The sequence below is a fragment of the Myotis myotis genome, unplaced genomic scaffold (assembly GCF_014108235.1).
Source record: "Myotis myotis isolate mMyoMyo1 unplaced genomic scaffold, mMyoMyo1.p scaffold_m19_p_20, whole genome shotgun sequence".
NCBI lineage: Eukaryota > Metazoa > Chordata > Mammalia > Chiroptera > Vespertilionidae > Myotis > Myotis myotis.
In genome coordinates this window covers 15772163-15794642 of record NW_023416325.1, presented here as the reverse complement: position 1 = coordinate 15794642, position 22480 = coordinate 15772163, and the positions used below count along the sequence as shown (strand labels likewise).

Sequence of the window (22480 nt, the reverse complement as noted above, 5' to 3'; positions counted from 1 at the left end):
TCAGTATTACCATTCCTAGCTCCTGGAGTCAAACCAAGAAAGAAAGAGATGGGCAGAAGAATACCTATGCCAAGGATCTGATTTGGCCTTTGTGAAGCCACGACATGGGAAACAGATCTGAAGTTCCTGGCCCGTCTCCAAGTGCACCTTCCTTCAGCTCTCAAATCTAAGATTCTTTCCCAACTTGCTCCATGGTCAAGTTCTAGCTAGATCCTACTTCCCTTTCTTGCCTTAAAGAACCAAAGATATTCATGACTTGTGTGAGGAAGATCTCACAGCTAAGAGACTGCCGCCTCTGTCCAGGTGGCAACAGGGCCCTTGGAAGTTTCCAACATGGGAATAGGATTTGTGGTGCTCATTTTTGGTCGAGCAGAATTAACATCTCCAGGTCTGATACCTCCAGAATGCTGGATCCTGCTTCATCCTCCTCCAAGATCTAGGCCACCTGAGCAGGCTTGGGGAGACAGCTCAACTAAGCTCCACTGACCAGAGAAGCACAATTGCGTTTGGGGGCGGTCGGAGTCTCTGTTTCCCATAATGGCTCTGAGGTGCCACACAACGACCAACATTATATGGAGTCAGAAGGCTTTATTTTTCCTATTTGTGTTTACTTTATCATTAAAAAAACACACAAAAAAACCAACAACCGAGAAGCAACAGGGGGCCTAATAGAAGAGGGAAAGAAATTCACACATTTGCCCCTGTAAAGAATGGAAGCAAGTCCTTTCAAGTCTCTTCTCCTAGGGGGCCCTGACATTGCTTGGGGCTGGTCATTACCTGGACCACCCTCATGGCAGCTGGGAAAGACAAAGCTGGTAGCTGGAGCTGTAAGGGAGGGGGAGAGGGGGAAAATGAGGCATGTATATGGGCAGTGGGAGGCAGTTTCAGAGATGGAGGGAAGGACAGGCGGGGTGGCTGTAGCTGTCATCTCTTAAACGCCAATGGAAAAGTAAAATAAAATCAAGAACTCTAGACAAATTGCTTTTGCCATCAAGGCCAAGCATCTGACTTAGATATGAATGTGGAGAGAAAATGGATGTTTTATAGAGCCCTCAAAAACAATGACTTCAGTGAAGCGTCCTGCCCTTACTTTAGACAGCAGCGCTGAGCACCACTATATCGAGAAACCCCAAAAGGCTGTAATTTTTCTTTGGGGCTAATTAGCTTCTTTTCTTGTTAGTCACTTATGTCTACAGTTTTCAAAATATAGTTTGAACAAAGAAAAATATGCATTCCTACTGAGTTAATTCTATAACAGCAAATATACTGTACCTCAGGTACATTTTTCTTAAATTCCCGGCGGAGTTCAATTAAATGTTTATGAGAATGTTCACTCTCCTCCTGCCGTGCAGACAGCTCAGAAGCGACGGAATTAAGCTCCTTCTGGAACAATAAAAAAAAGAGAGAGAGAAAAGAAAAAGATTTTTCCCCTCCTTTTCCTTTTTAATTATCATACAAAACAGCATTACGAACAAGTTTTCTTAACTTATAAAGTTGAGAAAAGACAGGATATTGACTCCTGGCACAAATGAATAATTTACAAAACTGGGGATGCAATAAAAAAAAATCCAGGACAGCTTTTCTTTGCTGGTTGGAAGTTGGGCCGGATCAATAATCTCCTATAAAGTTTTTTGTTTCATCTCTCCCTCACCCCTCTGCCCCACATCTTAAATTTCCAAACAAGTGATGGCATAAGCTTGTCAGTAACTGTAGAAAACATCTCCAAACCGTGTCAAAATAGTAAAGTGCGGCATATTGTATGGGCATATTATAGTGTAAGAAAGTGCTGTCGACAGCTTTCATATATCAGAGGTGGGAACTGTTCCAACTATGACTTACTTACACTTAAGGGTTCATAAATACTCCTTTTAAGATATAGATGGCTTTTTAATTTCAGTAGATTTTGGAAAAATGAAGGTGCCAATAAGAAGCAAGCTGACCTTTTGTGTATCCTGCAGTAAGTCATTTAAGGTTCACTTCAAGTGTAAGAAATATTTCATCGAAGGCTCCTGGATTCAGAAGAAATGGATTAGAAGGAGCCTTGCTTATGTGCAATGAAGGCAGCAGGCCAGGTTTTCACAAGACATACCGTTGAGGGGAAAAAGAGTGAAAGATGGAGTGGTGGATGCTCCAGCTAACACACGTAACAGATAATGTCTGCTGGTTGTACATGTATATTTGATCACCCCTCTGTAGCTTTCTTCACTTTAACAGTGGCAGTTTCACAAGGGGTGTACAATTCACCACGAGTTGTCATGAATTTCATTTGCATAATTCAAGAAACACTCTGTTTATGTGGTCTGCTGCATTCTTGTACCATCCCAAGATGGTTTTTTTTTCTCCTGGACCATAACTCGAGGAGCATTTCTGTATCACCCGATTATTTCTGCAGCAATCAAGCCCTATAATTTCCTAAATCCGGTGATGCAATAAATTTCTGCAATCAGATTTATTAAAAACACACACGCAGATGCGAGAGTGTATTTCTAGGGTGAACTCTTATGATGAGGCCCAGCACCGCGTTGAAAGACCCCATTTGTCAAATCTAATACGCATTCATCTTGCACACACAATGAAACACTTTTACCATTAGATAATGAAATAAAAGTACTATTAACCCGCTGCAAATCCTTTTCCCTCTAAGAGACGAAATGCATGGTAATTGTCTTATATCATGTCTGAGAGTCGGTAAATCTGCTCAATAGCAGTTCACCATAGCGCCATAAACCTCATATCCATCAGAGGCTGGAAAGCCCAGCCCAAGCCCAGGATAAGTGACTCTGCCTATGGAGCCTTTGGGAGAAATCGGGGAGGAAATTTCTATTTTTTTTTTTTTTAGAAATGTTTAACCTCTTTGGAGAATCATGAGACTAGAAGGGAAGAGGTCTAAGTATAAAGTTAGGTTTTAAAAAATAGTGACATGGGAATAGGATGTGTGGTGCTCTCCAAGGTGCTGAAATAAATTCAATTCTGTGCCAGAGTAGTGGGTATATCAACTTAAAGGTGCACCCCCACCCCCGGTTAGGGTGCAAATGGAATTTTGAGCCAGATGAGGAATAAGGTGTCATGGGAGAGAGAAACAGAAACAGTTTTTGACAGTCTGTCAAGGTGAAAGAAGAAAAAAAAATGAAAATTTTTGGTTTATCATCATTTAAAAATAATCAGTTACCAATGAAGAAATTATAATCAATCACAACCCTCAAACCAAATGATTGGGAAGATATCTGTATTTGCAGCAATAGGGCTAATAAAAAGTAGACAAACACTAAGCAGGGGTACAGAACCTCACTTGGTAGGAAAGAAGAAACTGGTGTCATGGTCAATTGAGCTCTGGCAGAGTGCTCACAGCTGTTCTTAGTTTTTCTCGCCTATTCTGAAGACAAAGATGTGATTTTCACACTGCTATTGGACTATCAGAATTAGGGCTTGAGTTGACATCACCAAGTTTTGGATTATTATGTATCTGACACTATGTTCTTATATCTGGGACACTGTCCCTCTCTGCACCACAGCAACCAATGTTCCTGGTGGGGGCTGGACTTGAATTCCTCATTTAAAACATCCAATCCAGGATCTTAAAGGAAATCTCAGAGCAGGATAAGTCCAACTGCCTGATGTGACTATACTGGCTCCCTTCACCCTAACCTCCCTGACTGCTGGTGGGTGCTGTGTCCACAATTCAGACAGAGCAGAGGCGAGAACAGGCCGGGAAATATCAGCAGGGCCCCAGCCCTGGCCCCACGCAAGCCCAGATCTTGGTGTCTTTCCTGCTCAGCCCTAGAGGAGCAGACAGTATGACTGATGTCCATATTCTTCTCAACTTTGCCTAAATGTGCTCCGTCCTTCAACCCTAAATTCTTGTTTCTATGGTAAGCTCACTACCAACAACAATAATGATCATAACTACCATTTATTGAGTGCTTACATGTACCAGGCACCATAGTAAGTTCCTGTATACATTTTCTCATGTAACAAACACATTAATGTGTCTGTTAGGTGATACAAGCAGGGACTAATAAATAAATCAGTCTATTCTAATAATTCAAGTGTGAATTATCTTCTTGGTGGATTATAAAGGCAAATCTGTAATGGCCTGGTCTTTACAGGGCTTCTACTCCACTTCCCCACTAGCTGGGAGATGTTCAGGGAACTTGTTTTAAATGCTACAAATGTGAAAAGCATCAAGCACAGTACTACGTGTTCAATAAACGTTGGCTGATATTAATCTTATATTTAGATAAACAGAGCTCAGAAAACACTCCACTAGACCAGTGATTCTAACAGTCTTAGATTTCACAGGGCAGTAAAAATCTCACAAAAAAAGAGAAGTAAAATCGTTGAGACCGACAGAACATTGCCAAGTTTTACTGTATTAAGCAAAGGCATTAAAAAGCAACCTCTCTCTTCCACCCGAAAAGATAGTATATCTGAACATCAACAAAGGCAAGTGGGCCAGTGACAGAATTGACAAGTCTTTAAAAATAAACACATTTAAAATAATAAAGCTCACAGCACTGTATTTTGAAGAAACAGAAAAAACTCTCATCCACATAAACCAGAACTGGTCTGAAGTGGAGTTTTAGAAATGAGTGTCTGAACCATGGCGCACATACACAACTAGCCTCCCCTTTGATGATCAAGCAGAATTCAGGATCTTCTCCCACCCCAGCCCCCATTCCCCACCCCCCACCCTCAGGGAGCCATGATTAACACAGCCCTAGACTTTTGGGCCAGGCCCAGGCAGGGTGGAGACTCATCTGATTAACAGGCCATCAGCAGCAGACAGACAGCCCGGAGCCCGGCGCAGACCATTCAAATAATGATCATCATAAACAGCCCATTTGCAACTAAAAAGAAATAATTTTAATGAGCTTGAAGCAGATGATAGATGCAGCTGAGGCTCCAGCCAATGTGCAGAGAGAAAGGAAGCTGGGATTGCGCTGCACCCAGGACCAGGAGCAGCTAAACAGCTGTGCTGCTAGCCCACTGTAAGTGCCCACTGCCCAGACAATACCCCTCACTCTCTAGGGTCTGCCATCATCAGGGTGCTAGGCCACCTTGGGACTTAGAGTTTCAGAACGTCTGAGCAAGAAGAAACCTCTGAGTTGTCCGGTCCATCACTGTCCAAACTTCAACCACACATACCTCTCCTGCTGCACGAATTTTGTCATATTGATATTCAACATGAATTTCTATTTACTTAATATTTACATGTTCAATCGACTCCTATTTCTTTTTGAATGAGACATGCATAACTTTAAGTTCAATTTTAAGATAGAATTTTTACACCCTTGTAACCACTGCCCAGATTAAGGTATAGAATGTTCACATTCCTAGTACCTCAGAAGGCTCCCTCATGCCCCCTTCTAGTGAGTACTGCTTAAAGGTAATTCTTATTCTATTGTCAGAATGAGAAAGAATGGAAGGGCACTGAGGATGGATAACCAACTGCTCCTCCTGACATGAGTCAATCCTTTCTAAAGGCAGGTCTAGTTACTGATAATGATCATCTCATGTCCCATCAGCGGGTGCATGCTCCACACTTTAGCAAACACTAGCACAATCCAATTCTCCCACTTTAAAGATGAGCAAACAGGGACAACTTAGGCTACTGCCCCCGCCACAGAGCTGATTAAGAGGTTGGATTTCCTAAGAGGGGAGGGTGGGTTTTGGGTGGGGAAGGAAAACTGTTAGTTACCTATGGGGAGGCAAGTTAAACAATCTTAGTTCAACCAGGAAGGATTGGGAATCTCACAAGAATACTTACTTTTGAAGAAATTTAACAGCCAATCCCAAAATGTCACCTATGTACAAAGTTTTGAGCTAGACACTGTTCTTATAGGGGAGACACACATAAGACACAGTCTGAGTTGTGTATGTTCATGTCAGTTCCCCCACTCTGCTCAGCTCTGAAGACTCACACTCAGACACATCCCCCTAATATCAACTCTAAGAAAAGGCCTTTCAAAAAAATGCAGAAATTGTTAGGGATCAGGGTTATGGAAGTGAGGAATTCAGGTGTTTTCATGCTTTTAAGAGATTCATGAAGGAACATAAAGTCTTCCTCATTATGTCCCTTCCCTGCTCAAAAACCACTTATGGCTCTTCACTACCCTAGGACAATTTTCACACTTCTGATTTAGGCATCACTGGATCCCTGCTAGCCCCTCCCATTTTCTCCTTCCCAACCAGATTGAATTCCTTGTAGAGAAATCCAAATGCACTGAGGTCTCCCTTCTTCATGGCTCCACAGACTTCAGCCCTCAATCCAGATGATCTCATTCTATATTTGCAGCTGATCTTAGTCATCCTTTTGTCGTGGTTAAATGGCCCCTCTTCCAGGAAGACTTCCTCGAACCTCCCCTCTAAGCCTGGGTATCTCATTCATGACCCTGTTAATAACCCTTTCTGATATTTGCCCTCAGATTTTATTTTTTAAATCCCTAGAACCTTTTCTTCAAGTGAAATCTTACACAGAAATTGTTTATAGAAAACAACTTGGGAGATGCAACCAGAGATGTTAGGCCCTTAGCCACCCATCTACCCATCCATCCATCCATCCATCCTCCATTCATCATCCATCCACCTGGCACATCTTTGGTGTGCTAGATATTAGATAAAAGAGATGGCAATGATGAATCAGATACTGCTATATGTTCTTGGAGTTCACAAATCAAAGTAGACAAGTTAGGGCATAAATAATTCTGGTAAAAGGGGGAAAAAGCCATCATGTTGAGACATTAACTCCAATGCAGGCTTGGAGGAGTGTGAAACCCTAATATATCTCCTATATTTGAGATGGGTATGGAAACTGATGGGGCAAGGGAGAGAGGTAGAGTTTTACCCACCTCTTCTAATTAAATCACTGTGTAGTTCCCAACTTGAGCAGGGGCTGCCAGTACCCACTAAGGAGCTGCCCAGGCTGGAAGTTCTTTGACCTCCACCCAATCACCTAACCAACCATTTATTTATCTACTCATCCAATCATCCATCTATCTATCCAACCAGTCATCCATTTATTTAACAGAGCATTAATTTTCCAACTAATCATCCATTCATCTACTCATCCAACTGATCACCCAACACCTCTATCCAATCACTCTACTAGTCATCAATTAGTCATCCATCCATCCATCCATCCATCCATCCATCCATCCATCCCCATCCAATCATGTATCCAACTAATTACTGAGCCCAAATTCTGTGCCAGGACAGTGCTAGGCACTGGTATATGGAAATCAACCAACTCAGTCCTTGTCTTTGAGTAGTTCACAGTGCAGTGGAGAAGACAGATGAGTCAACCTTAATACTGTGTGCCTAAGTATGATATAAAAAGTAAAAATAAAGTATGAAAGGAACACAGAGAGCAAGGTGATCTGTGATTGGGGGAAAGGGCCACCAAGGTGGGAACATTTGACCTGGGACCAGAAGGATGATTGTGTCAGACAAAGAAGCCAGACATCCAGGCAGAGGGAATGGGATAACTGCAACAGCCTCCTAACTGGTCTTCCTATTCCTGTCTTTAGTTTTCTTCTCCTTAATATGTAACACTATTAAACACACTATACACTTTATTTACTTATTTTGGTCCTTCCATTATTATTACATACTCAGTGCCTAGAACAGTTCATGATACATAGTAGGCACTCTAGAAATGTTTGTTGGTCAAATGAATGAATAAATGAATGCTATGTGTCAGAAGCTCTGAAAGAATCTGGTCTGTCTGAGGAACAATGACATGGTTCGGAGACCATAGATCTGTCCAGATTCTAGCGTTGACACATGACTCAACCTCAATTTCTGTGTCTGTAAAATGGGGATAAAAATTTATGCCCATAGTGTTATTATGAGCACCCCTTGAGAACCAGATTGTAAGTAGGTAAAGTGCTTAGTGTCTTCAGTGTTCACACTCCAATGGAATGCCAGGTGCATTGTAGGCCCTCAATGCACATTTTTGAATGAATGACTGTTAGTAGATATAAGCACGAGAAATCCTTTGTGGCAGCAGCAAGGTGGGGCCCCTTTTGCATCTCAGGTCCATGGAGCCATTCAGGGTTTTGCTATCAGAATACCAGGCAAACACTGAGGAGGAGAGTTCCGGGGGACGCTGTGGGGCATGATGTAAGTGTTGCCTTCAGAAGGGCCTCAGAGGCTGGCTCTGGAAGGGAACTGGGGAGATGACCTGGGATGGAGGGCACATGCTAGCCTGCCACGAGCAAGGAGACAAGACAAGATGGATGGTTCCGCAGCCCACTGAGATGGATAACTGAGCAGCGCTGAGAGACAGTCTGGGTTGCTAGAGCCATCCATCACTCCCTGCACCGTATGTAAATTTCAGATGCCAAGATGTATTGGGCCAATTATCTGAGGCCAGGGCAAGAGGAGGTGCCTATGAGAAATAGTTCCCAGCCGAGCTGAGCTGGCTTTACTTTATTCCATCAGCTGGGCCCAGGTGATAGACAGTTCACACTCAGGTCAAAGAGCCCAACATTGAGGCCTGGGTGTGGGTGAGATAGCCAACAACTTCTTAGCAAACTTTAAATAATAACTGTCCCAAAGAGGGCTTATTATGTATACTCCATCCATGCTAACGGGCACACAAAAGTTCATTTAATTCTCCCAACAATACTTGGCTTGCATTGGATTCTCTAGAACATCTGTTGATGGAGCAAATGAATGATCCTTTGATGCAGATACCATTTACACATGGTACCTGCAAAGACGAAGCCACTCGCCAAGGTCACAGAGCTGGAAAGTGATATGGGGATTGAACCTATGTCTTTCTGGGTTCTTTCCTCCAGATACTGCTACGGCAACATTTCCCAACCTGTCTGTCCTCACCAAGGACTCATGTGGCCTGAAGAACAGGAGCATGGCTGGGCCTAGTCAGTCTGTCCATCTGTCTATCCATCAATCCATCATCCATCCATCCATCCATCCACACACCTACCCACCCACTCATTCATTCACTCAACTATTGTTTAAGCGCCTACAATGTTACCAGGACAAGCCAGACTCAGGTCCTGCCCACATAAAGTGTTTGATCACATAGAGCACATAGACAATTAAAGCTGTGCTTCATCAAGCCCTCCTAGAAGCTCCCACAGCTCTGGCTTCCAGAAAATCCAGGCAGCAATTTGCTTTTAGTTGGAGGCAGGCCAAGAGCCGGCATTTGGCAGAAAGAGCAGGTTAAAGTCTTGATGCTCTTGCTTACTGGTTCCATGAGCTTGGGCAGACCCTTGGCTTCTCTGTATCTAACTATCACCACTGTTAAATGGAGTCATGGCAATCCTCCCTCTCAGCAGTGAGGGCAGGATGAAAATCTTGTGACCAGGAGAGGGTCCAGGCTTCATCAGCAGGTGTCTAGAAGGGCAGCAGGTCCAAGTCTGGAGCGTGGGCTGGGGCCACTGCCAACCCTCAGACCCTAGGCTGCAGTGGGAACATTGCTCTAATCAGCCCATCTTGTCAGCTTGATTCACCCATTTATCATCTTCTCTACTGCTGCCACCCTGGCCAGACCACTGTCATCACCTGCCTGGGTGACCACAGAAGCCTCCTCACTGGGTTCTCCACTGCCACCCCCTTACCTTCCTACAGTCTCTTCCTCACCAAGCAGCCAGAGGGATCTTGTTAAACCTAAGTCACATCCTGTCTCTCCTCTGTTCAAACCCTCCAGTGATTCCCACCTGACTCAGCATCAAGGCCAAAGTGCTTACCATGACATCAAAGCTCCATGTGATTTATCTCTGGCTTTCCTTTCTTCCATTCTTCCCTCCCTCACTCTCTTCCAGTCACACGGGTCCTTGCTGGCTCCTGAACACATCAAGCACATTCCTCCACAGCGCCTTTGCGCTGGCAACCCCCTCTGCCGGAAATGCTTCCTCGTGCCCCTGAATTCCATATGAGTTTGCCCCTGGCCTCCTCTGGATCTTAGCTCTTATATTATCTTCTCACAGAGGCCTGTCGTATTTAAAACTCCACGCATCTCTTCCCTACCACAACTGTCACTCTCTGCTTATTTCTCTCCATGGCACTGTCATCGACATATTATGTAGTTACATTTCTATTTGTTTATTGTAAGATCCACTGCCTGCCCTCCTCCAATGTCAGCTCCATAAGGACATAGACTTTGTTTGTCTGGGTCACTGATGTGTCTAACTCCAATGCTTGCCACACGGTGGGTGCTCAATACTTGTTGAATGAATGAATGATGAATAAATGAACAAATAAAAGATGGGCTGTCCAACTTGTGCTCCAAACCCCTACCCCCTGCAGTTGCCCCCAACTCAGTGCTTTGCCCCACACCTCCAGGGCCCACCTCCCTCCCTCAAGCATCAGGCAGGAAAACCTCCCCTGTCCTGCTGCAGGAGGCTGTCCTTGAGAGAGGATGCCAATCAAACACCTAGTTATCTTGCCACAAACTGGGAGCCACATCCAATTACTTCCTCCTGCTTTTGACTGCTCTTTTATATCCTGGAGTTCTCAGAATGTAAAACCTCGCGGTACCAAGAAAACAAAGTAGCTCCCACTCTGGTGGGTGTCAGGTGAGGGGCTGGGGGTCACTTGTGCACCTTCTTAGGGCTAACACATCTGGTCCAGCTGGGCAACTACTCTGTGCTCTTCATCTTCCTCTGTTAAAAGGGAGGGAGGGTAGGCACGTCAAGCATTCATTCATTCACTTATTCATCAAGTAAGCATTTATTTGAGTGCTTATTCTGTGCTAGGTGCTGTTCCAGGAGCTGGGAATCCAGCAGTGGCACAGTAAACAAGGTCACTCTCTTGTTATTGGAGTTACATGCGATTTATATAGTTCTGGGACTGGGCAGAATAACAACAATAAAGATAATAACAGAAGCTGATAGTTTTCTGCATGTACTAACTGACAGACACCGTGCTAAGGAATTTATAGTCATTCTTCTCTGAGCCTTACAATGTCTTTTGAAAGCAATATTACCAATCCGTTCTATAGATGAGGAAACAGGCTCAGAGAGGACAGGGCACCTGTCCCAGGTCACAGACTTGATAAGTAACAGGGCTGAGATTTCAACCTGGGTCTACTGGTTCCAGAACCCATCCACGCTCTTCTCCTGACCCTACAAGCATAGCTCCACCTAAGTCCCCAGATTTGCAACTTCTGGCACTTTTCTCTCCACCCTGAAGCACCGTACTCTGGATGAGATATTCTAGGACAGATGCAGACCTGTAACCCCCAAGCCACATGTTTACCCCAGCTATCTGTGAAGAAAAGAGTTGAAATCTGATCAATCCTCAGAAAGATTCATCAAGAACCTTGAACATACTGAGCAGTGATCTTGAACTTCCAGGACTGCACTGTCCAATATGGTAAACACTTACCTTGTGTGGTTATTTAAATTTAGTACATCTAAATTAATTTAAGTGAAATACAATTATAAATCCAGTTCCCAAGTCTCGTAGGCCATATTTCAATGTGCGTAATAACCTCAGAAGCTAGTGGCCATCACATTGGATACTTCAGATATACATCATTGACATTACCACAAAAAGTTCTATTGGACAGCATTGCTCTACAACATCTAAGACGTGTACCATGTGTCACATATCTCTTGCCTGTCATTCACCTCTTCAAGCTCCCAGAATTCCCAGACCAAACCCTGATTGAAGCCAGGGGCCAAAAATGCATACTCAAATCTCAAGAAGATACGACTAAATGCTGGTGAGGATGCACAGCAACTGGAGCACCAATATATTGCTGGTGGGAATGCAAAATGGTATAGCTACTTTGGAAGACAGTTTGGCAGTTACTTAAAAAGTTAAATATAAATTTGCCTTATGATTCAGCAACTTCACTCCTTACCCAAGATTATTGAAAATATGTGTTCATACAAAGACCTATATGTGCATGTTCATAGCAGCACTATTCATAATAGCCAAAAAGTAGAAATACCCCAAATTTTCATCAACTGATGAAGAAGCAAAATATATAATGTAATATTATTTAGCAATAGCCCGGTCAGCGTGTCTCAGTAGTTGAGCATCGACCTATGAACCAGGAGGTCACAGTTCGATTCTTGGTCAGGGCACACGCCCAGGTTGTGGGCTCGATCCCCAGTGTGGGGTGTGCAGGAGGCAGCTGATCAATGATTCTCTCTCATCATTGATGTTTCTCTCTCTCTCTCCCTCTCCCTTCCTCTCTGAAATCAATAAAAATATATTTAAAAAGAACAAAAATACTCAGAACTGTTACAACATGGATGAATCTTGGAAACAATACCACGTGAAAGAAGCTGACATAAAAGACCACATATTGCATGATCCCATTGATATGAAACTAGAGGCCTGGTGCATGAAATTTGTGCATGGTGGGGGGGTCCCTCAGCCCGGCCTGCACTCTCTCCAATCTGGAACACCTCGGGTGATGTCCAACTGCTGGTTTAGGCCCGATCCCAAAACCAGCAGTTGGACATCCCTCTCACAATCCGGGACCACTGGCTCCTAACCACTCGCCTGCCTGCCTGCCTGATCACCCCTAACCACCTCTGCCTGCCGGCCTGATGCCCCTAACTGCTCCCCTGCCAGCCTGATTACCCTAACTACCTCTGCCTGCCAGCCTGATCATCCCCTAACTGCTTCCCCGCCGGCCTGATCGCCCCCTAACTGCCCTCCCCTGCCAGCCTGATTGACCCTAACCGCCTCTGTCTCAGCCCCCGCCACCGTGGCTTTGTCTGGAAGATGTCCAGTCTAATTAGCATATTACCCTTTTATTAGTATAGATCAGGGGTCCTCAAACTATGGCCTGCGGGCCACATGCAAATACAAATATTGTATTTGTTCCCGTTTTGTTTTTTTTACTTCAAAATAAGATATGTGCAGTGTGCATAGGAATTTGTTCATAGTTTTTTTTAAAACTATAGTCCGGCCCTCCAACAGTCTGAGGGACAGTGAACTGGCCCTCTGTTTAAAAAGTTTGAGGACCCCTGGTATAGATGACCAGAAAACCTAGAGACATACAAAGTAGATTTGTGGTATCCTGGGGCTATGAGTGGATTCAGGAAGTAACTGTAAATGGGCACAAAAGATCTTTTTTTGGGGTAATGAAAACGTTTTAAAACTGAATTGTGGTGATGGTTACAGAGTTCCATAAATATTAAAAAACAGTGAATTGTACATGTACCTTAGGTGAATTTTACCATATGTAATTATACCTCCATAGAGCTGTTTTTAAAATCTTAAAAGAAATCAGGAGGTAGGGAAAACTATGCTCAGCTGCCATTTATAATCCATGTTAGCTTTCTTTTCAGAGCCTTCTGTCTTTCCATTGGACCGTCATGATACTATCAAACTTTTATGGATAAGTCACTGGGTGCATCATTGCCCATCAGACTCCATGGTCAGCATTTTTCCTAAAGTGGTAACTAGTATCCCCATGTCACAGATGGCAAAACTGAGGACTCAGAGAGGGTACTTCCCTGGCTCGAGGACACAGAGTGTGGCAGAACCAGGGTTTAAACCAGTGTCTACCTGTCCTTCCTCTCACAGTCCATAGGATACTGTATCCAGGTTTCCCAAAGGTGCTGGTGAAAGCTCAGAAGAACAAATTTTATTCTGTGCCCTTGAAATCACGAGCTGGTGGCTGGTACCCATTCCTTGTGTCACCTGATGTCCTGCTGGCCAGAACCCATGGGGTCAGTTTCAGATGAGTTCTATCCTGAAGCAGTATTTTTTTCCTTTTTTTTTCTAGAGGTTTATAAACTGTCTTTTCTGTATCAGGTTGAAATTTAGAATACAGGTTGTCAGCCAACATGCCAGGCATTTTTCTAAAAATAACCTAAATTGGTTAAGCCATTTTTAAGCAATGGAACAGTCAGGGGAGGGGAAAAAGTTGTTGGGTGGGAGGAGGGAGAAATTTTAAAGGTGGTTTCAGACATTTTAAAAAATATATATAACAGCTTCAAATTAAATATAAAGAAGGTCTTGTCTGAATGAGATGAATTAGACCAGTGGCTGCAGGTACTGGCCATGGGATGGTATGCGCTGGCACATCGAGCCTCAGACCAGCTACTCAGTGAAGCATTTCAATACCCTTGTGTGTGAGCCTGCAGAACATCTCATGTAGGGGAGGCGGGGAAGACAGGGGGAGAGGACAGTGAGGGAGCAGGCAGAAACAGAATTTTCTCCAGGAGTTGGGGGAAATATAGGGAGGGGGACTCAAAGAGCAGATCAACCAAAGCTGGAGTTTGCAGCCCTCTCTCAGGCAAGACCAACTTAGGTGCAGAGGGTGATCTGCCCCATTAAGTCATTCAAATGTGCTTTAAGCACTTACATCAGGGATCTAGGCTGACCTATTCCCAGCAGACCTCATGGGGCTTACAGGTGAGGGCCTGGGCCTGGCAGGTGATATCAAGGGTGGGCATGAATAGGAGACAAGTGTCCCGTTGAAAGTGGACAGCAACTGGTGCCACAGAGGATTTCAGGCCCAGTAGTGTTGGAGGATCTCATTCTACAGAAAAGTCCAAATCCGGATTTTTAATTTGAAAATCTCCCAATGTTTTAATTGTTGGCAACAAATTCAGAAAAAAAAAATCAACAATGCAGTCTGTGCCAAACAAAACAGATTTACTGGGGGATTTGGACCCTGGGCTGCCAGTTTGCAGACTCCAGTCTAACTTGTTAATTACACAGGATGGAGGGAATAATAATAATGATGGCTTCTATTTACAGTGTGCTTATGATGTACATGAACTTGAGCTAAAACAATTCTCTGAGGTGGGCACTGTTATAATTTCCCTTATATAGAGGAGCACATTGAGGCACAGAGAGGTTAAGGCCCAAGGTTACGCAGCTGAGGTGGTACAGCTGGTTTAAGCCAGAGCCTTGCTTTAACCACGAGATGAAAACAAGCTAGATGACCACTGATACAACATCCATGCTGTCCGTGGGATGAGAGACCCCCTAGAGATGTGGGGGTCCTTAACATTCTAGATTCATCACCTCCACCTTTTATAAATCTAGCTCCCAGAGAGGTTGGGGAGGAGCCCAAGGCTAAGAACCAGAATGTAGGTTTCTCTCACTGTCCACTCCATCCTGGCACTGCTGCAGGTCCAGCTGGCCCTAGAAGGTCTTCAAAAGGATCTGTGCTGTTTCCCAGATGGGCACCCCAACCTGTGCCCGCCTATGGTGGGGGGCAGAGCTAACTGCCTTGCAGCCAGCATCAGGTCCCCAGGCCAGCTGGTCGACCACCCCCACACCTCCAGTTCGTTTCTCCCAGGATCCCAGACAAGGAGCCAGTTCGCAACATAATGCTCATTACCATTTCTATTCCTCCTTTTTCCAGCAGATGTTCGGCTTGGTGTTATAATAGCAGGAAAGAAAATAGAAAGAAATTTCAGAATTTGTTCTCCAAAGATATTCAAATTAGTTAATCAAGGGGCTTATTATTGCTTCTCTTTGTCCCCCCTCCTCAACAGCTATCCATGTAGATAATTGATCAGCTGCTAATAACTGATTACACTTTACAAGTGTTTTCTTATGTCCATTATCAGCATGTTTAAAGACATTTTGTGAAGTTTTAATTATTTCAAATTGTTCCACTGTAGAAAACACCTTGGGATAGTCAATCGGTGGCTATGTCAGAGACTCTTGTGCTGGTCAAAGCCTATTTGGAGACAATGATCGGGGTCCTGGGTAATCCTTACCACCTTTCACCTCCTTTGTTCCTCCTGCGTCACTCAACCTAGTCTCCACATGGAGAAAAGAATGCTGTCCTCCAACTGCCATCCCTTAAAGACAAGCCAGGTCGAAACTCCTTAGCACACACTTCATTCATTCATTCACTCACTCATTGACTCATCTACTCATTCTTATTTCACTCATTCATTTACTATTTTCATTTAACACAGCACAAACCTTTGTTGTCTCAGGACCTTTTTGTACACTTATAAAATGTGGAGAATTAAATCAGGCGCACATGAACATAGGCAGCCTGCTTGCCCCTCTTTGGCCTTCGCTCCTCCAGCCTGCAGGCCTGGGATCAACCATGCTCAGAGGTGTGCCTTTGGGAATATACAAGGGATCTGTGGCACTGACAATAATGTCAGGTGTTTACCTGGTGTCCAGGAAAGATGACCTAATAGACTGGTCCAAAACTATCAGAGGTGGAAAGATGTCAAAGGAATATCAGGGTTAAGTGGATGCTATGGCCTGAGCAGCTTGTAGGTGGAGGAATGTCCACCATGAACTGCGGAAAAGCCTCTCTTTGAAAGGTGAGTGACGAGTGTGAATATGTAAGTGAGCAAGAAGCTGAGGGAATAATCCTTCTGGTGACAGTCTCTGAGTTAGTTATGATGGGCAAAATGGGGCTCTGTCCTCACCCCCTCTTAAGTCTTAAGCATTAACCGTTGAATTAAAAAGAACAGGTGAAATTAAGAGTACAAAGGCAAGGCCACAGAGTGGAAGAAGGAATGTGCAGTTTACCTAAGAAAGGATTGTGTCCAGAATCAAGAATGTCTAAAACTTCTTTTTAAAAAGAGACTACCTAACAGAAAAATGGGTGAGCGACTTGAACCAGCACCTCCTCAAAGAGGAGATCCTAATAGCCATGAGCACAAGAGAAGATGCTCAATCTCACTGTCATCAGGGAAATGCAAATTTAAATCACAACTGGATACCTCTACATACCCATCAGAATGGCTACCATGAAAGAGATAATATCAAGTGTTGGCGAGGATGTGGGGCAACTGGAACTCTCATATACCACTGGTGGGGGTGTCAAATGGTTTTGGGGAAACAACTTGGCAGTTTCTACTAAAGCGAAAGATATGCCGACCTATGTATGTTCCAGCAATTCCACTTCTAGGTACCCACCCCAAGAAATATGTTCACCAAAATAGAGCTCACTATTCAAAGCATGGTCATGGGCTAGCAGCATCAGCTTCATCTGAGAACTTGTGAGAAATGCCAGAACTGAGGACTCACCCCAGATCTACTCCATTGGGGTCTGTACCGTAATAAGATCTCCAGGTGATTCATGAGTACATTAAAGTTTGAGAAGCACTGGTCTGGAATGTTCTTAGAAGCACTATTCATAAAAGCCCCACACTGGAAACAACCCAAATGCCCATTAACAGTAGAATGGATAAATAAATTTGTGACATGTTCACCCAGTGGAATACTATAGTACAGACACGAGCATGAATGAACTACAGCAACAAACAACAATATTGATAAATCTTACAAATGTAACATCGAGCAAAAGAAGCCAGATGCAAAAGAGTATACATTTGATGATTTCATTTACATAAGGCACGAAAACAGGAAATGAATCAATAGAGTCAGAAGTCAGGAGAGTGGTTGTATCTTTGGGAGGGGGACACTGAAAGGTATACAAGAGATGCTTCTGGGTGGCTGGGAATGGCTTTTTTTAAAACCTCACCTGAAGATATGTTTTGTTTTAATTGACTTGAGAGAGAGAGGAGGGGAGGAAGGAAGGGAGGGAGGGAGGGAGGGAGAGAGACATCGATGTGAAAGAGAAACATTGATTGGTTGACCCCCGTATGTGTCCTGACTGGGAATCAAACCTGTAACATTTGGTTTGAACCTGTAACATGCTCCAACCAACCGAGCCACTTGGCCAGAGCCAGGTCCATTTCTTTCTTTCTTTTTTAAAAAAAATATATTTTATTGATTTTTTACAGAGAGGAAGGGAGAGGGATAGAGAGTTAGAAACATCGAGGAGAAAGAAACATCGATTAGCTGCCTCCTACACACCTCCTACTGGGGATGTGCCCGCAGCCAAGGTACATGCCCTTGACCGGAATTGAACCTGGGACCTTTCATTCCGCAGGCTGATGCTCTATCCACTGAGCCAAACCGGTTAGGGCGCCAGGTCCATTTCTTGATCTCAGTGCTGATTCATGGGTGTGTTCAGTTGTGGCAATTTGACAAGCTCTACCTTTGGGATGTGTACACTTCTCCAAATGACTGTTCTGGGGGAGTAGGGTAGGGGAGAGTTGGGGGAGGGAGAGCCAGCTCTTTTCCTTCTGTCCAAAGTACTCTAGAATCTGCCTGCATTTTGCCATCTCCATTGCCACCAAGCCCCCCTCATTGCTCACCTGGACTGGTGCAGTAGCCAGGCACGCCTCTTCCTGCTGCTCCTACCTCCCAACAATGTGTTCTGCCACAGCACCCAAGGGTGCTTTCACTAATGTGAATCAGATAACACCACTCGCAGGCCGAAAACTCTTCCGTGATTTCCCACCGCTCTTGAGGCTGATGTCCCAGATTCTGCCTAGGGCCAGGAATCTGGGTGTGATCTGGCTTTGCCACCTCTCTGCTGGTGACCATGCCTCCTGCTCTTTGTGTTCCAGCCACACTGACTTTCCTTGGTCAAGCATTTGATTACCTCAGGGCTTTTGCAGCTGCTGTTTCCCTCCTCTGGACCTCTCTTCCCCTAGATTTTCCTATAACTTCTCCTTCAGGTCTTCTCTGACCATGAAGCCTACATGGGGCCCTGCTCTTATTCTCTCCTGGGCACTGGTGGCTTCCTTCAGAAGCATCCGGATACACCTCTGTTTGCTTGCTTCTTGCTGTCTCCCCTGCTCAATGTTGATAGCAGGATCTGTGTCTGTCTTGTTCACTATTGTGTCCTAGGCTTGTGACAGCATCTGACACACACAGTAGCCTGGCTTCTTGGGCAGAAGGAAAAGAGCTGGCCTTCCCTCCCACTGCTTCTCCTCCATGCACCATAATCCTCTTCCTGGGCTACCATTTCTCACCTGTTCCTTACTTTCTGATGTTATGGATACTTCGTATTAGTAACCTATTTGTTGAAGTAGAACATCCATTCAAAAAAGTGCACACAGTAGGTGTTCAATAAATACTGCTGCAGGAACAAGGCAAGAGGTAGGCTCAAGCACCCAAAGACATTTTTACAAAGCATTCCTGAGCGCCTCCTGATGCTCAGTTGTTACTGATTTTAATGGCTGTGCCACAGTCTAGCTGGCCCACTTAAGGTTTTGAAAATATGTCCTTGAGGGACGTAAGAAAATGAGACAGAAGGGCCAAGTTTAAAAACAGTGATTCAGGGAAAATATCTGATCGATGGCTTTTAGGTTGTGGGGTGACCAGCAGCCTTGCCAATCCAGTTTTTTGAGGGACCCAGGCCCCTCAGTTGACCTGAACCAGCGGGCAGCTTTGTCATGGGAGGTGTAGGTGATGTCACCAAGGGGATTTTGGGTAAGGATTGGGGGTCACGTGGGCCTCCTGAGAAGGATTGGAAATGGCTTTCAGTGGCCCCAGCCTCCCCTGCGGCTCAGCCCTGGACATAGTATGTTGTCTTAGGGAGTGGGACAACAACTTCTAAAAATAATTTGATCTCTTTCTCTGGCTAGCATTTTCAGTAAAAAAGGTTCATTAGAAAGCGTGACATGGATGAGATCTTTGACTATGTCCTTTGAGAAACCCTCCTCAGCTTTGAGGGTTGGGAGGACCAAAAGACCCTTTGAAACTTTCCATCGAAAAGGGAAGAAAGGAATATGTATTTGTTGAGCTCTCCCTACAAACTAGGCACTGTGCAAGGTGTTTCCACAGGTCATCTTATTTATTAACCAATTACTGTGTGCAAAGCCCTGTGCTAAAGGCTATACATATATAATGTCACTTATCATTAACTGCAGTTTGTCACTGTTATTAACCCCATTTTATAGATGCATAAACTGAGGCTTAAGAGAGGCTCAGCATAGTGCCAAGAAATGGGCAGAATTGGACACTGAAGCTGGGCCTGCGTATACCCTGCTCCACATTGCCAACACCTATCCTGCCCACCTGCCTCAAGGGAACTGTAAAAATGGACTGCGAATCCCTCATGGCAGGTGAGGAAACTGTCAAGACCCCAAGGGCCAGATTGAAGGGACTCCCATGGGTGAGAAGTGGGACGATCTGAGCATCCAAAAAGTTAAGTAATTTTCATGGACTGAAATTCATCAAAGAGGTTTTAATCCCATAATAATATTTTAAAAAACACTCAAAGAAACAAAACCAAACCCACCCCCAAAACACTTCATTTGTCACTTTGGAAGAGGCTGGGGACCAACTCATTGCTTTGAAACCTGGTTTAAAGAGAAAAAGAATCAAGCTGGGCATTCCACCTAGGGCTCTGGGCCCAGCATTGCCATAAACATTGCTTCCTTTCAGCTAACAATAACTTCTATTGGTTTACATGCACAATCTCACTGACACCTGTCACCCTCCCATAAAGTCACCATTTTACAGACAAGAAAACAGGTGTAGTGTTCCTATTCCTTATCTAAAGTCAGCAGCCAGTAAGTAACAGGCAATATTTGCTCCCAAGTCTGATTCTAAGAATCCAGGTTGTTACAGATACCAGTTTTTCTTAAATAGCAAAATTTTTACACTGCTAAAGTAATATATACTAGTACATATGATACAAACTGCAACAACACAGGAAGATTTAACATTAAAACATCTTTTTTTCCTCCAGAGGTGTTCACATTATTCTGTGTCATTTCAAAGATATTTCATTCATATTCAGGCAAATACATAAGCATAATCTTTCTCTTGTTTTACTCAAATACAGCCTGCTACATACCATGTTCTGCAACTTGCCATTTCACTGAATTCATCAACTTATCTTGCCTGCTCTTTTATCAATACATAAAGAGTATCTGTCTTCTTTTTACAGAGTATTCTGCGTGTAGGTACCTTATTTTATGTATCTGATCCCTTGTTCCTGGACACTTAGGTTATTTCCAATCCCTAACAATTGGACAATCAGGTTATTTCCAGACTTTGTTGTTACTACTACTGGTCCTTCACTAATGCGCTGAGATATTCATCTTGGTGCCCCTGTGTGGATGCATCTAAAGGATGTGACGAATAAATGTAATATATATTGCCTGCTTGCTCTCCAACTGAACTGCATTAATTGTCACTCCCACCAACCACATGAAAGACTGCTTCTCCCCACAGCCATGCCTTGACTATTAGCCACACTTTTAACAGAGGGTCAGGACAGCAGGGATGTGAAAGGGAAAAGGAGGTGATACACGCACAACTGGAGTGTGTCCAGAAGAGGGTGACAAGGAAGATGTCGAATGTGCCAAGGACTTGCTCTGTGATTTTAGAGAAGTCACCTGACACCTCTTTCCCTGGCCTAAAATTCTACATGAGTTTGTTACAAATGTCCATAGGGGTGCTGGGTGTCCCTGAATACCCTAAACCAGTGGTTCTCAACCTTCCTAATGCCGTGACCCTTTAATACAGTTCTTCATTAAAAATGAGCTCCCATTTGACCCAGTGATCCCACTTCTAGGAATATATCCCAAGAAACCAGAAACACCAATCAGAAAGGATATATGCATCCCTATGTTCATAGCAGCACAATTTACCATAGTGAAGATCAGGAAACAGCCTAAGTGCCCATCAGCAGATGAATGGATTAGAAAACTGTGGTACATCTACACAATGGAATACTATGGTGCTGTAAAAAAGAAGGAATTCTTACCATTTGCAACAGCATGGATGGAACTAGAGAGCATTATGCTAAGTGAAATAAGCCAGTCAATGAAAGAAAAATACCACATGATCTCACTCATTTATGGATAATAAAGACCATTATAAACTGGTGAACAAAAATAGATACAGAGGCAGAGCTGCCTCAAACAGACTGTCAAACTACAGCGGGAAAGCCGGGGAGGGTTTGGGGGCGGGAGGGGGGTAAGAGATCAACCGAAGGACTTGTATGCATGCATATAAGCATAACCAATGGACACAAGACACTGGGGGGTAGGGGAGGTCGGGGGAATGTCGGGGGGGGGGGGAAGGAGACATGTAATACTCTTTGTAATACTTCAAGCAATAAAAGAATATATATATATATATATATATATATATATATATATATATATATATATATATATAAACAGATACAAACCCTTGGGGGAAAAAATACAGTTCTTCATGTTGTGGTGACCCCCAATTTCATTGTTACAAATTGAACATAATTAAAGCATAGCGATTTATCACAAAAACAATATGTAATTATATATGTGTTTTCTGATGGTCGTAGGCGACCCCTGTGAGAACCCAGGTTGAGAATCGCTGCCCTGAACCAATGATCACTGCCACCAAACAGCATGAGCCAGGCACTGTGTATGGGCTGACAGTCACCTTGAGAGAAAGGTGCTATTATTAGGCCTATTTTCAGATTGGGAAAGTGAGACCCAGAGAGGTTCAACTGCTTGTTCAAGGTCACACAGAGCTAAGAATGTGACGACCCCAGGGTTTGAACCAAGGTATACCTGCCTTCAGGGTTTAATTCTTAACCACTCCAAGGTTGTCTGGCTCCAAGACCAGTGACCAATGAGCTCACCCTGTCTTGAGACCCCATTTTTTGCTTCTCCTTATTGCCAGACCCCTCAACCCTTAGCACAGAAGCTTCCTAGTTCCTCTAGTTCCTCTGAGGGGACTGGAGCCTGGGCACAGC

The 22480-nt window shown here is 44.0% G+C and overlaps 1 protein-coding gene across 1 annotated transcript in view; it reads right to left on the bottom strand.

Annotated features, from left to right (window-relative positions):
• Positions 1–22480, bottom strand: part of CUX2 (cut like homeobox 2) — a 121131-nt gene that overhangs the window by 81541 nt on the left and 17110 nt on the right. The window contains exon 2 of the mRNA XM_036354409.1: positions 1273–1383. Coding sequence (XP_036210302.1) covers positions 1273–1383 — 111 coding nt within the window. The remainder of the gene's footprint in view (positions 1–1272; positions 1384–22480) is intronic.